This window comes from Nothoprocta perdicaria, unplaced genomic scaffold (assembly GCF_003342845.1).
Source record: "Nothoprocta perdicaria isolate Ctin4 unplaced genomic scaffold, notPer1 scaffold_5, whole genome shotgun sequence".
Taxonomy (NCBI): domain Eukaryota; kingdom Metazoa; phylum Chordata; class Aves; order Tinamiformes; family Tinamidae; genus Nothoprocta; species Nothoprocta perdicaria.
The window spans coordinates 8831162-8845867 of record NW_020455754.1 but is presented as its reverse complement, the minus strand read 5'-3'; the positions used below and the strand labels follow the sequence as shown (position 1 = coordinate 8845867).

At 40.5% G+C, this 14706-nt stretch overlaps 1 protein-coding gene across 2 annotated transcripts; it reads left to right on the top strand.

The window, feature by feature from the left end:
* The first annotated feature begins 1421 nt into the window (after positions 1 to 1421).
* Positions 1422 to 13319, top strand: CANX (calnexin). 2 transcript variants are annotated; one of them, XM_026047481.1, is made up of 14 exons: positions 1422 to 1604; positions 2037 to 2110; positions 2655 to 2713; positions 3045 to 3186; positions 4461 to 4542; positions 5907 to 6099; positions 7135 to 7324; positions 8037 to 8150; positions 8558 to 8714; positions 9001 to 9216; positions 9631 to 9750; positions 9847 to 9979; positions 10090 to 10187; positions 10855 to 13319. In XM_026047481.1, exons 1-14 carry the CDS (start codon positions 1422 to 1424, stop codon positions 10906 to 10908), a joined length of 1815 nt encoding a protein of 604 aa, XP_025903266.1. In that variant the 3' UTR covers positions 10909 to 13319. The 2 variants fall into 2 exon arrangements, with proteins under 2 accessions (XP_025903266.1, XP_025903265.1); XM_026047480.1 differs by having other exon boundaries at positions 9844 to 9979.
* Positions 13320 to 14706: the final 1387 nt, after the last annotated feature.

Below are 14706 nucleotides of genomic sequence, written 5' to 3'. Positions count from 1 at the left end.
GAATCAATGAGTGTGTGAGGACTATTTCAGTCCTGGCTGTACGTTGCACAAAAACAACAGTCTCTGCTTGTGTGTAGCAACACTTAAGTTTTTTTTATCAGCTGTTTGTGCTGTGAGCTGTGCCCTTCTGGCTCCGAGCTGTTTTGGTGCAGTTGCCCGCGCCAGGGCAGCGGGTGGGTTGGGAACGTGTATTTAGAGCGTAATCCTCGAGGCCGTCACTATTGTTAGAAAACTGGCTGCAATTGCATGTTGCTGTAGTGATAAACTGAGCGTGACCTCAGCATGCGTCTTCAAAATATGGTTTTGTTGTAGTTTTAAAACATCCTTTCTGCCACCAAAAGTAATCTAAAGAATCTAAGAGGCCTGGGATACAGCTGAATTTTGGTATATTGGATGGTGTTGATAAGAATTTGCTGCTTAAGCTTTTAGTTGCGTTGGTAAACTTAAAGTTGAAAATCTGTTTCTTAGCCTAACTAATTTAGCATAACCCTTATGGGCCCTGTTGACTCAGTTGTCTGTGAGCCTACCTGGCTACAGTCCAGCGCAGGTAAGAGAAGAACAGTATGTTTGGGTTCAGACTCGGTTTACTTCTACATGTACATATCCTCAGTTGCAACTCCAATTTGGGTGAGAAAGTCAAGTCATAGTTGAAAGCTGTAGACTAGTTGAGGTGGGATTCCTTAATTGTGTCGAGCCTTCAAGTTTTTGGTCGTCCCTTTAATGCAGAGAATGAGGGGAAGGGCATCAAAGTAAGTGTATACTGAGCTGCCAGAGATGTCTTCTCCTGGGTCTCTTTCAGTATCTCTTTATAGACATTTGGTCGTAGAGACTACTTGCTATAATTCCAAAATAAATCATGGGGAAAAGAAATGGTGAATGTAAACAGCAGTGTCCTGCGGGTGAAAGAAGGAATTAAAATACTGGACAAGGCATGGAAGAATGATTGCTTCACTGCACTTGAAGGACCTTACTAAGTAAATGTCTGACTGAAGGGAAGTGTCAGCTCCTCTCTGGCACACTTCAAACTTTTTTAAAAGCAAGAAATAGGTTTACTGTTTTGCGAGTGTAGAGGTTGTGCCGTGTCTATTTCTGCTGTTCTGCTCATAGCCTCTAGCAGTGTAAAAGCAGTAAAATTCTGACCCTTATGCAGTGTGATCTGCAGATCTTAGGCACATGCTCCTGTTCTGCATTAAATACTTCTGCTTTGTTACGTTCTGCTCCAAGAGGATTTTTAGAGCCATCTCAACTAGTCAATCATCTTTAATTCTCTTACTGTAAGATTATATCCTCTCATGATGAGACTAGGCACTTCACCTATTGTATAGGAGACTTGTTCATATACAATCAGAGCGACTTACTTTGTGCAGACTTACTAGTTTGACCTGTAATTTTTTTTAATTTGTGTCTCTTGTATTCAGGTCATGGAGCCAAAATGGCTGCTGTGTGTGACACTGCTGGCTCTTGGAACGCTCACTGTCCAGGCACTTGACATGGAAGATGACGATGTTGATGATGTGGTTGATATTGAGGATGACTTGGATGATACCATTGAAGAGGTAGAAGAGTCACAGTCTGAAAGCAGCGCTCCTCCACCACCTCCAAAGGTTTGGCATGAACATGCTCTTAAATCAAGTTAGCTTGCATTATAGGTAAAACACGTCTGATTGGAGATATTACTGTTCATTTTTAAAATCTTGTAAATTAAGAAATCTTGCTCAGGAGTAAGATTTGGAATTATATTTAGTTGCATCTTTCCTATTCTTTTTTGTCCTCTATCTTTCTGAAGACTTAGATCCACTTGAAATTCGTGGTGTGCTTTTCAGGAGATACATGCTTCACTTTTAGCTGCAGACAAGAAGACAATGACTTGGCATAAGTAGCAGCATGTAAATAATTTTTATATTTATGCTGCTGGAGTTTTTCAAGTAAATTCCAGTATAGAGGAGAAATGAGCTGTATGTGCATTTATTGCTTTTTGATTATGAAGTGGGGGAATAATTTTAAAGGTGCTTTAAACATCTGTTTTTGTCCAATAGGTTACCTACAGGGTGCCTGTCCCAACGGGTGAAGTTTATTTTGCGGAAACCTTTGATAAAGGAACTCTGGATGGGTAAATATAATCTGTGAATGCAATGTACAACAAAGAACTAAATTTAGCACCACCTAGAGCCTATGCTCTTCAAAACTGAATCAAATGGCAGTGGTTGGTGGGTTAGAACAGTGGCTGCATAATGCAGGCTGTTAAAGTGCTGAACTAAACTAGTATATCCTTAGCTGCTGAAGCGGGGGTGTGCCATGCATCTATACTGTTTTAAATCTTCTAATTATACTTTCTGTAACTTCTTCAGGTAATAAGTTAGGATGGAGAAATACCAGAGATTTGCTTAGTGGGAACTTTTACAAGAGCAAGACACTTGGGTAATGATCCTAGAGAATTATCCAGGCTCAAGGAACAAAACTCCTGGAGAGAGTCCTAATAGCTCTAGGACTTAGTCATAGGATCTCTTCTAAGGGCTGTCTTTTTTTTTTTTTTTTTTTTTTTTTTTTTTTTTTTGAGTAGGTAGGAAGATTAAAAAGGAGAAGGAAATTAGTTTTCTTGAGAGAAGGGGGAAAAAAAAACATGTCTTTCTGACCAGTGCATGTCTTTTTTCTAGGTGGATCCTTTCCAAAGCAAAGAAAGATGATACAGATGATGAGATTGCCAAATATGATGGTAAGCGCTAGCTAGGTTTTGTCCAAACAGTAGACACTTCTTATGTCTTTCTCATCTCTAAAGAGAGATGCAAGTCTTTCTTTTCAGTTTTCAAGATGAGGTAATATTTCCTGTATTTAAAAAAAAAAAAAAAGTATATACTTGGCAAATAATACAAAGTGTCCTAATTTAGACAATCAATCCACTTAAGTTTTGAACATGTTTAGTGAAGATGTTATGGTAATAACTTTAGAAAACACCTTATAGGATGTGATTATAGAATGCTGACTTGTTTCAAGTTAAAAATGTCTTGAATAAATTTCGATAGTAGATAACTTTCCCTCCTCCTCAGGTAAATGGGAAGTCCAAGATATGAAGGACACGAGGCTTCCTGGAGACAAGGGGCTTGTACTGGTAACCCGAGCCAAACATCATGCAATTTCATCCAAACTTTCAAAGCCCTTTGTATTTGATACCAAACCCCTTATTATACAGTAAGTAACAGATAATTTTCAGTGTTTGTTATTACAGTGTTCATTATTCAGTGATGACATAGTGGGCTGTGGTGGTTAATCAAAAACAACTTTTGTTGTCTAAGGGTTATGGGTTATGGGATATGGGATCCTGTTATCTACCATTATGTCATTTAAGTAACAGTAAAGTAGCAACACAAATTCTTAGAGGGAAGCAGTGTCAAGTTATGAACAGTCTGATTCCTTTCCTCTAAAGGAAGAGCAATGTGGTGAAGTCTGAAAAGGAAAGTAGTCTCTGAAAACTAGACTGAATCACTAGTCTCTAGTCTTCAATTAATTTGATTTATGTTGATATGGTCAACCAACTGATTTTTTTTCACTCCTAATTTTCCAAGTCCTTGTCCTCTTGGATAAGAGATGCCCATCTGTAAGTTGGTGCATTTAGTCAACTGTCCCTACTTTGCAAAGTGGTAAAGATGCAGTTTTTCTTCCTTTCTTTGTTTTAGTTAATTCCTCATGGAATGGGAGCAGTTTGTCTAGACTTGTTGGGCCATAACTGATGTAGCAGAATCTATTTGCATGCGTCTTAGACTAGCAAAAAAAAAAAAAAATTCAGTAAGAGGGGCTGAAATGTAGGATATGACCCACTTTACAAGTGAAGAGTAAGTCATATTTGTCTAACATGATGAATTGGTCACTTTGCTTTGCACAACTGCTTAGTTTTGGCTACAGTGCTAAAAATAAAATTTAAATGATCACCGATCACAGCTGCTGGCATTGAGAGAGGTTCAAGCATATTTTGCCTACTCCTGACAGACATATCTTGCCTTTTTCAGGCTCCTGGGTATCTGTAAATATTGTGTTGTATTCTAAGAACTCTGCAGGGCCTTTCCTAGGATCTGACAGTTCTGGTTTTGGTCATCCAGCACATTAAGTTGTCTTTGTCTGCCCTAGTGGTTATGGGGAAGATAATTTGCTTTGCCTTAAACTATACTGCAGTCCCTTACCTGCTCAACAATGCTTTTCCAAATTACGATCTTCTAGAGTAGCACTCAATTCCTTTAATCTTTCCTCTTAGATTAAGTCTTCTGAGTTTAGTTCCTGTTGTTTGTTAGACCCTTGTGAATATCTGTTCAATGTGTAGAATTTGTGTGTCTAAAACTAGCTGGATGTGTGACTCGAAGCAACTGAACAGTGTTATTTTGAATCTGTGCTTGAAAAGTGTTGCCTTGCATTATGAAAGTGATTTTTTTTTCCCCTTTTGTGTAACATTCTCCACTTCTGCCCAAAACTAGGTATGAAGTAAACTTCCAAAATGGAATAGAGTGTGGTGGGGCCTATGTGAAATTGCTTTCGAAAACTCCTGAATTGAACCTGGTGAGTAATGCTTTTCCTTTCAGCTTTTTGGCTCTTTCGGAAAGAAACACCTTCGGTGAAGTGGTGTATATTTAGGGTCTGATCTCCAATGTGCTTTCCCCTTGGTATTTTCACACTATTTTATTTGAAGAAGATGAATATTAAAAATCTTCGGCCCCCCCTCCCACCCCGCTGAAGTCTGCACCACTTTTGATTTCTTTAGATTCTAGGACCAAAGATGAGGTATTTTAAGTAGGCAGTGTAGGTGGAGAGACTTGCATAGGAAGCACCGCCCAGAAGGAAAATTTAATATATTATCTTACAAAACAGACTAGTGCCGATAACTAGCAAGTATCCTTGCATTTGTTATGTTGACTTTGACATCTGAGGTCATTGTGAGGTACTGGATGTGATTTAAAAAGAAAGAACAGTTTTGTTAAAGGTTGGCTTTGCTGATGCCTATGTTAAGCCTCTCAAGTGCCGTGCTTTGTAAATGGCCCTCGAATGCAGTCCTTCTGCAAGGACTTAAAAGTACAGTTAATGCTTGCAATTAGTTAATGCTTGCGAGTGATTTGCAATCATTCCCCTCAGTCAGTTCCTACCCACTCTAAGTGTTTTAGCCTTTTCAGTCAGAGTTAACTGCATGGTTGCCTTGTAGGTTTGTGTGTAGCCCATGGGTTTTCTTTAGCCATGTTCCTAGACTTTCTTTCAAGTCCCTTGCCATTCTTCTGCTTTCCCTCTGCTATCTCATTGGAGTTGTATTACCAATGTAGATGCCAAATTCAACAGAATTATGTAGTCCAATATATAATATAGCCTAGCCCAAAGGCTCTCTTAACCACTCTTGTGTACATTGAATATCAAAATAACATTAGCAAGAACAAATAGACTTGCTCGCAGTGTTCAAAGGTGACATTTTTGCCTGGTTAACTCCTAAATAAAGGCTAGCTCATATAACTCAATACATATCAGTTCATTTCCAGCACTTATCTCCCTATGTGAAATAATTGCTGGACAAGCTAGCCATTCATTACCAGTATTATAGTAGTTCTTTACTGATAGCTTTTAATATTTTTCATTATGTAGAGATAAGTATATTGTTATTTAGTGATAACTGTAGTTTAAGTGCATCTCGTTGATAGCTTTTGGACAGCCATTAATTTTCATCTGGAAAAAAAAGGAGACCAAAGGTGCAAAGTCAAGAATCTGTGTAATTCTGGCCTTAGGTTTGTAAGGCATGTAGCTGTGATACAAGCTTTAGTGTGGTACGTTGCTGGTTTGTAATAAAAGTTGTATGACTTTAAATTAAAGATTCCTGTAGTGATCAATAGCTTAACTCTAGTACTTCGAGTTCACTTCAGCTCCAGTTTTGTATTGTTTGAAAGGATCAATTCCACGACAAAACTCCGTACACTATCATGTTTGGCCCTGATAAGTGTGGAGAGGACTACAAACTGCATTTCATCTTCCGGCACAAGAATCCAAAGACTGGTAAATACGAGGAGAAGCATGCAAAGCGTCCGGATGCAGACCTGAAGAACTACTTTACTGATAAGAAGACCCACCTTTACACACTGGGTATGGTGACCATTAACTCTGCTTTTTTATAAACTACCTTCTTTTTTGAATTAAAAAGTGAGATTATCCAAATAAGCAACTGAATATGCTAGTCATCAGCTCCTAGAGTTAAATACTTATAATTTGAATGCAAAAACTGGCCTTGTTACATACAAGGGCATAGTTTTTCCTTATGAAAAATCATGACTCATGTAAGAACTCGAGACCTTAATATTATTAGCAGTCTTGAATAATTTGAATATGTGGAGTATATCCAAAATCATTAGCAGCATACCTAAAGTAATTGAATATTGCCTACTTATAACTTTGGGTATACCAGACTTCAGACTTGGAGAGAAATAGCAGTAGTGATTTAGTCTCCCAGGAGACTTCCATTCTTTGGAAACAATGGCTTTGAGGCTTAATTTTTGAAGTCAGCTCTGTGCATCTTGTATTTTCAGCTGATTAGTTCTGTACCTTGGTTTAGAGGACATAACTCAGGTGGACTGCTACTGCTGTGCTACTGTATTGCAACTACAAAATTAATTCTTGGCGTGTAATACCTGGTCTGCTGACCATTTTTTTTTATGGTATGACTAAACTTTCAGGGAATACTCGAAGATCTCTGGCTCTTCTTGTTGTGAAGACAGCAATGGATAAAGGAATAAGAAAGACTTGAATCTTGTGTGATAATAGTAAGATTATGAATGTATACAGGAGAATCATTCTTGAGGACAGTGGATACAAATGCCTCTGTTAAAGGAAAGCTTACTGTGTCAAACTTGTCAAATTGCTCTGGTAATTAATAAATCTCTGCTTTTAGTAAACTTACAGTAGGATTCATGCAGCAGATCCTTTCTCTCACAAGATGAGATGTGGTATATGATCATTATTTATAATTGGATTTAAGGAAAAGGATTATTAGCAACATTTAAGAACAATTTCTGAACAGATGATAGCTTAGATTGCTTGCTGAAACAGTGAGTGGTAATTTATGAAATAATGTATATCTGTAAATATATTAATGCAATGGCTACACTGACTTTTTTATTCCAGTCTTGAATCCTGATAATAGTTTTGAAATACTGGTTGATCAAGTGGTTGTCAACAGTGGGAATTTATTAAATGATATGTCCCCTCCTGTGAATCCACCACGGGAGATTGAAGACCCAAATGACCAGAAGCCTGAGGACTGGGATGAGAGACCAAAAATTCCTGACCCAGATGCTGTTAAACCAGATGATTGGTAAGTTGTTCGAGATGTTGGAACTGAGGAAGGGCCTGGCTTCAGAATTTGGTTCTTATGAAAAATTTCTTCTTGGATGACATGCAGAAGGTACTGAACTTTACCTGTGTGATCAAAGCACAAGTAGTTTGGGCAGGTGAACTACCTCATTGGTAGGTGAAGGCAGGCACGATCCCTGTTCTGTAGGAAATACTGTTTACTACTGCTGTTACCACAGCAAACTATCAGAAACGTTTGAACTATGTTTTCATCCTGGCTTAGCTCAAAAATAATTCACTCAGGGGATAAGAATAAGATGCTTATAGCTTGTGTAATTGGTTAAAGAGACTGAAATATCTGACAACCTAAATTAGAAACTGATGCTGATTTTTTTTTTTTTGCCTTTGAATCTGTGCTCAATTGTCTATAGACTTGATGAAGTTGAGATGCATGTTTGCAGTGAGCACTGAAATATATACTTGATGTAATAAGCTTTTTCCAGGCTGGTTTGAAGAAATACATTTAATACTATCTTTCCGACTAAAGAACAGCTGTGCTGTGAGGCCACATCATGTAATGTAGATAGCAAGTCAGCTCCATTCTTAAATCATGATGTTGCACTTAAATGTCTAAAATAAAGCTGACTGGTAGCAGTTAGTGTGTTTAGAGTGCGTAGAATCACTTAGGTTACAATTTAAATATATGTATTAATATATAACATGTCATCTTAAAGGGATGAAGATGCTCCTGCAAAGGTTCCTGATGAAAATGCTGTGAAACCAGAGGGTTGGCTGGATGATGAGCCAGAATATGTAGCAGACCCTGATGCTGAGAAACCAGAGGATTGGTAGGTTGACTACACTTTGCAAATGACAGCAGATACAAAGCTATTACTTGGGCTTCCTTACTTCAAAAGTAGAAGGCAGAGTTGATCCAAGTAATCCTGCAGTCTTGCTTTCTCCTATGTCCATTCATTTGAAATTTGTAAGCTGACTGGGACAGGAGTGTCCCAGTGTACAAACAGTGTACAGTGTTTGAGAAGTTTTTATCGGTGACTGGCTTTTTTTGAGTTTGTGTGGCAAGCCCCTTCCTGAAATCTTTATTTCCCTTGCAATGTCCATATGTGCTGACTTGTGTTATACTGAGTTCCACTATCTCCATTTTAGTCTAGAAATGTAATTTTTTCAGAGGTCATGTAAGTCTTACTCTGTATGAATATGAGGGATGAACTTCAAAATTGCATTTTGTTCTCAGGGATGAGGATATGGATGGTGAATGGGAGGCACCTCAGATTGCAAATCCCAAATGTGAGTCAGCCCCTGGCTGTGGTACCTGGCAACGACCTATGATCGACAATCCCAACTACAAAGGCAAATGGAAGCCTCCTATGATTGATAATGTGAACTATCAGGTTGGTTTTGATTGTGTAAATTGTTGAGCACTGAGCGGTTCTCTTCTAAAAAGTGGTATAACTTAATTTCAGCAGATCTAACCCATCGGCAGTAGCGATTCAAACTGCTTTCTTGCTAAGCTTAATGCTTCTGTAGTCCAGATATTTGCAGGGCATGAAGGTTTGCCCTCAAACATTTCATTGGTGCACGGGGAGTGAATTAGTCTCTCAGATTCAAAGTGGAATGAAAATTAATGTGCAGACTTTATGGTATTAGGTAATGGTGGAATGTCTCCGTCTTTCCTAGGGGATATGGAAACCCAGGAAGATTCCAAATCCGGATTTCTTTGAAGATTTGGAGCCTTTCAAGATGACTCCCTTTAGTGCTGTGGGACTTGAGCTGTGGTCAATGACTTCTGACATATTTTTTGACAATTTTATTATCTGTACTGAGAGAACTGTGGCTGATGAATGGGCCAATGATGGATGGGGACTGAAAAAGGCAGCTGATGGTGCTGCTGAGGTGAGAAATAAAAGCTTAGTTGTCTGCTGCTGACTCTAACACGAACATTGCTTTTCTCCCACAGTTTCTACTGAAATATGCATTACTGTGTGTATAGCAAGGCTAGAGACTATGGTAAACTCCATAGGAACGTCAGTTTTAATTGTACTGTAGTACTTGTTGACACTGAGGACTTGCTACTTTGTTATGAGGCTGCTCATACAGCTCAACTGTGCTGCTAATGTAAGCCATTCTAGCTTTTAGTTTATAGGCTATGGAGAAATACTTACATTGCTTAGCTTTAAGATTTGAGATATGAAATACAGTTATATTCAAAGTTACATAAAGACTACTGAATATCAGTGTCGTCATTAAGAGAAACTAAACCAACTGTGCTGTATAGGATGGATTTTGACAGTTGACTTCATTTTACAGCCTGGAGTTGTGGGCCAGATGATGGCAGCTGCTGAAGAACGTCCCTGGCTTTGGGTAGTCTACATCCTCACTGTGGCTTTGCCAGTGTTCCTTGTTGTCCTTTTCTGCTGCTCTGGGAAGGTAGGTGTTTCCTTTGCTAGTATGAAACTGAGTAAAGGCACTCAGTTTAAACATGTCCTAACTTCACAAATTACTGACTTTTTTTTTTCCCAGAAGCAGACAAGTGCTGCAGAGTACAAAAAGACAGATGCTCCTCAACCTGATGTGATGAATGAGGAGAAGGAGGAAGAAAAAGACAAGGGGGACAAAGAGGAGGAGGAAGAAGAAGAAACAAATGATGAAAAGCTAGGTAAGCAAGATGATCTTTGGAGCAGCTTGAATTTTCCTATCTAAAATTATATGCCAGCAATATTATTATTAAGGAAAGAGAATGAATGAGACTTTTTTTCCTTCCTTTAGAAGAGAAGCAGAAAAGTGATGCTGATATAGGAAGTGCTAGTCAAGAGGAGGAGGAGGAAGAGGAGGAGGAGGAGGAAGACAGGAAACATGCATCAGAGGTAAAACATTTAATCTTTAAAGCAAATTATCTGAATTGTTCTTAAATCAGTATAATTTACACAGCCTTTCTGAAGTCTTAATCTCGCTTGTGTGATACTATTCCTAATGGCAGGGGACTCCCCCACTCTAATTTAGAAATAGAGAGAATTCAGTCATTTTGCAGACTTGGAATCACTTTGTCCAGCTTAAGCATAGCAGGAAGCCTGGCTGAGGCCCTGCCCTAGTGCCCATATTGCCATTGTGTGGTGCAGACCACTTTCCAGAGGTAAGAAGCTTATTTTGTTTTGAATGCAGTCAGGATGTGACTTCTTAAGAGTTCTACACTAGCATAAGTGTGAGGTTATCATAAATGGCTAACCTGAAAAGGAGCGGAGTGTCCCTTAAACCCTTAAAGGATTCTCACAGCAGTGGGAGGTGTTAAACACTTAGCAAATAATGGCCATCCACTGTGAAAGGTGGAGAATTCCTGTATTTGCTTGCATGGAAAGGAAGGGGGTAATAACAGTACTTTGAGTAACTTTGAGAAGTTACTTTGATTTCTGCATTAGAATTTAAGTGTCTTGTAGATTGCTGTATTAATTTTTTAGATTTTCTCCTCTTGATCTCTCTTTAAAAGCAGTCTTGGATTAGATCTCGTTGATGTTGACACAAATGGCTTTCTTTCAGGAGGAGGAGACTGTGAATAGGTCACCCAGAAACAGAAAGCCAAGAAGAGATTGAAAAAAAAAGAAAAAAAAAAAAGAAACATCATAAGAACTTGCTCTGTAATTTTTTTCCAAACTCTGTTCTGAGAGAGGACCTTGGACACCTTACATTGAAACTTGGACAGACCTCAAAATCTCGCCATCCACAGGTTCCAGTTACACTATCCAATGTAATGGAGTGTCTAGCAGTAAAATCTTTGCAATCATCTGTTTTAAAACATCATTCCTGTAGAAAGAATGTGTTTAATATAACGGGCTGTGGATTTTGGAATGTAACATAACTAACCTTTTTCATTTTGGTTTTAAATACTCTGTCTGTTTGTTTTTTAGTAGATTAGTAGAACTTTGACAGTCTCAAACCATGGCTTAATTTAATATATTAATTAGTAAAAAAATAACGATGAAAATCTTGATGCTAGATGTTAAATGCAGTTTTATAACTAGTTTGTTTTTTTTACAGACATGTAAATTCCTAAATGCACCAGTGTCTTTATATCCCTTAAAATTTGATAATTATGCTCAAGGTGGTTGATGTAGTTGACACTCCCTTTCCCCTCAAAGAGGAAAGGGGAAAAAAAAACCCAACCCTGATGGGATGTGTGGAAAAACTAGTAGCTAAACTTCAAAATCCAACTCTGTTCTTCTGTGAGGGAGGGGAAGAGGAAGGGGTGGAAGGAAGGGGCTCGCTGGTCTTATGGAATATGAGCATTGTCCATGACTAAAACCGACTTGGCGTTAATAAATGATCTAGGATTTGGAGTAGGTCATGTTAATGTGGCATTTAATCCCACAGAAAGTGGATTTTGTTAGTCCTTCTCAAAAGCTGAAGGGTTATTGGGATATTTAGACTCTTTTCCCTTTCCCCTCTGTTCCGTCTCTGATGCTTTCCTTTCTCTGTGACTATATGGCTTTTCTTTTCCTGAGTGCAGCTTTGCCTCAATTGCTGAGAAGTGCTTCATCTACAGCTCATTGTCAAACTTTTCATAGCTAGGTCCACTCCTTCCAGGGTCCAAGCACTGGATAGGACAGTGTCCCGTATCCTCTCACTGCTATCACTGTATGTCTGCTCCTGTAGAAACAGGAGAGACAGATACATAAGTCAAAATTAATATCTAAGAAAAAAAATAAAAATAAAAACAAAAATGAGATGTCAGTATTTGTAGATGGGGAAGGAGCATGTGGAATCTCTTTACTGGTATGTGAAACTGTTCAAGTCTTTTTATCTTCTATTCATGTAACAAATGCATCCTAAATTATATTGTGAATGTTAGGGAGTTCCAATTCCAGATGAATAAATTTTTTAAGTGTTGAGTCTATAATATTACATTACACGGTTTCAAACACTTTTTTTGGTGTGGAATGCAGGTGATCACTACAAGAGCATACCTCTGAGGGTTAAATCTCTGTAACTTCATTACACTGTACCAAATACGTTGCAGTTTGGATGTCTATATAGATAAGCTTTTGCTTTTGTTTAGAGTGAATTAAATGTCCTGAAATTCTTCTTCTTGCACTGAATATGAACACTCCAGTGTTGTTTGGGGTAGGTCATAGGTATCATGCGGGAAATAACTCCCAGGGTGGGGAAGAAAGTGTTTCAATTACTTTGCAGAATATCTAACAGATTACTAAAAAGTTTTGGATTTTTTTATAGAACATCTTTTGCTGCCTGTTCCTATGTTAGCAGGATTTCTTGCTCTTTCTGCAGTGTGCAAATAAACCATTGTAAGCAAGATACTGGAAGTAATTTCCAACTTGTGTTGGGAGCTTAATGCATGTTTAGAATGCCTTTGCTTGTTGAACACCTGGTAGATACTGCTCCTTACTGCCAAAATAGCTTATACTCTGACATGGAAGATGTCATAGCCTAAGCATTGCTACCAGCTTGTTCTCAGGACTGTATTTTTATCAAGGAGCAGCTGCTTTTTATGACTCTCAGTCCTTTGAGATGAAGTAAATATAAATAGTTTCAAGCCAGCTAACAATTCTGAGCACAACGTAAAGCTGTTAATCTAATCAGTATTTTTGATCTTAATGCAAATTGCCTTAAATTCCTGGACAGTTCTTGTGCATACATGTTCTTTCAAAGCATCAAAAATGAATTTAAGATCTGCTATCAGCTTTTAAGTAGTGTTATATTAAAGCTGACTTGTAAAAACTACATTTGCTTCTGCTAGATCACCTGAAAAGGTCTCCTGTCTGCATGTTATAGCTTTTTTTGATACCTTAGTGTATGCTTCTTGAGTAATCACTACAATAAATTAAGACTTTCCAAAGCGGATAGACAACTTAAATGTTACTTCTTATCCTGCATTCTCACTTGGGGGTCTCAATTCAATGTTAAAATGACTATTTTGGGGTGTTTTTTTAGCTACTTTTTCCTCCAAGGCTATTTACTACTACTGTATGTTGCTCCTGTGAACTAGGTTTGAGAGCCCTTTGGGCCCCTGAAGGTGGGTTTGATGGGACTGCACTTGTTGGAGAGGATGGGCTCCAAAAGCTGAACTTGCTCTGTCTGAGGGAAAGGATTTAGTTCGAGATTCCTCAGGATGGAGCAAACATGAGTGTTCATAGGTGGTTACTGGCACATGGCATCTTAGAAATGCTGGAGACTTTGCTTGTTTGTCCTCAGCGCTGGGAGTTGGTGCAGATGTTGCTAACCCACTAACCTCCTCTAGAACTGTAAGTCAATGTGACCTGGCTCGGCAGTGCTTGTGCTAACCATGGAGCTATGGCAGCTCCCTCGTGTGGGATGTAAAAGGCGCTGAGCATCTGTTCAGATGGGCTCCAGGCAGGGGCCCAGCGCTTGCAGGGCTGTTGCTGGCCAGGGTTGTTGGTTGTCTCTGTCTCTCTCTGCTCCTTCCTCCCAAGCAGTGCTCAGTTTCACCGCTCGTGTTGCGTGTGGGGCTGGTGACAATTCTCAGCACCCCCGGCCTTCCCTCTTGATCTGTAACAAGTATTGCCTCGGGGCCTCAGAAGCAGCCCTGTAGTGCTCCTGAACCAGCACTGTGACTTCTTTTGTGCAAAAGACCTGTCCATTCCAGAAAGGTAACTGTAGATGCAGTATGCATTACATTAAGAACTGAATAAATTATGATGTAAAATTAATAAAGAAACTTAAAGTGCTGTGGCTTTCTCGTCTAATCAGCTTGAAGTGCTCAACTCTTCCTCACTCAATTTATTCGTCGTTGTTTTGAACTGAAAGGCTGCGACGGAGCCCGGGGGCCGCGAGGACAGCGGGGCAGGTGGAGGCTGGCGGGGGAGCAGGCAGCCCCGCGGCCTCCATGGCGTTCGGGGCGGGGCTCTGCCCTTCTCCCTCAGTGCTGGGCGGGGCCTGCGTCCGTCACTCACACTCAGGCCCCGCCCACATGCCGCGCGCCCCGCCCCTTCCCTCGTCCCCCCTCTGCCTTTTAAATGCGCCCCCGGCCGTGTCCTGCGGGCTCCCGCCTCCGCGCCTCGCCCGCCTCCCATTGGCTGGCGCCCGCGTCGCTCAGCGCTCGTGACGCGCGACGCGCCCGTGACGTCGCCCGCCACCCAGGAAGCTCCGCCCACTTATCCTCAACTCGGCTCTTGAGGGGAAAAACAATTTCAAGATGGCGGCGGCGCGGATAACAATGGGGAGCGGGGGCTCGGCGCCCGCCCGCGCCTGAGCGCCGCGCCCGCCGGGCCCCGCCGCGCACGGGCCGGCAGCGCGGGGCGGCCCGCGGGGCCGAGCGGGCGGCGGGAGCCGCCGCGGCGCGAGCGGCGCCGGCCGCGGGCGAGAAGGAGGAAGTGGGGCGGGGGGGGAGCGGGCCGGCGCGCGCGCGCGCGGGGG

Coding starts and splice junctions, on each gene's coding strand:
- CANX (XM_026047480.1), top strand. CDS start 1,422: ATGGAGCCAAAATGGCTGCTGTGTGTGACACTGCTGGCTCTTGGAACG. Junction 7,325..8,036: donor GCTGTTAAACCAGATGATTG/GTAAGTTGTTCG, acceptor GTCATCTTAAAG/GGATGAAGATGCTCCTGCAA. Junction 9,751..9,843: donor TTTTCTGCTGCTCTGGGAAG/GTAGGTGTTTCC, acceptor TTTTTTTCCCAG/AAGCAGACAAGTGCTGCAGA.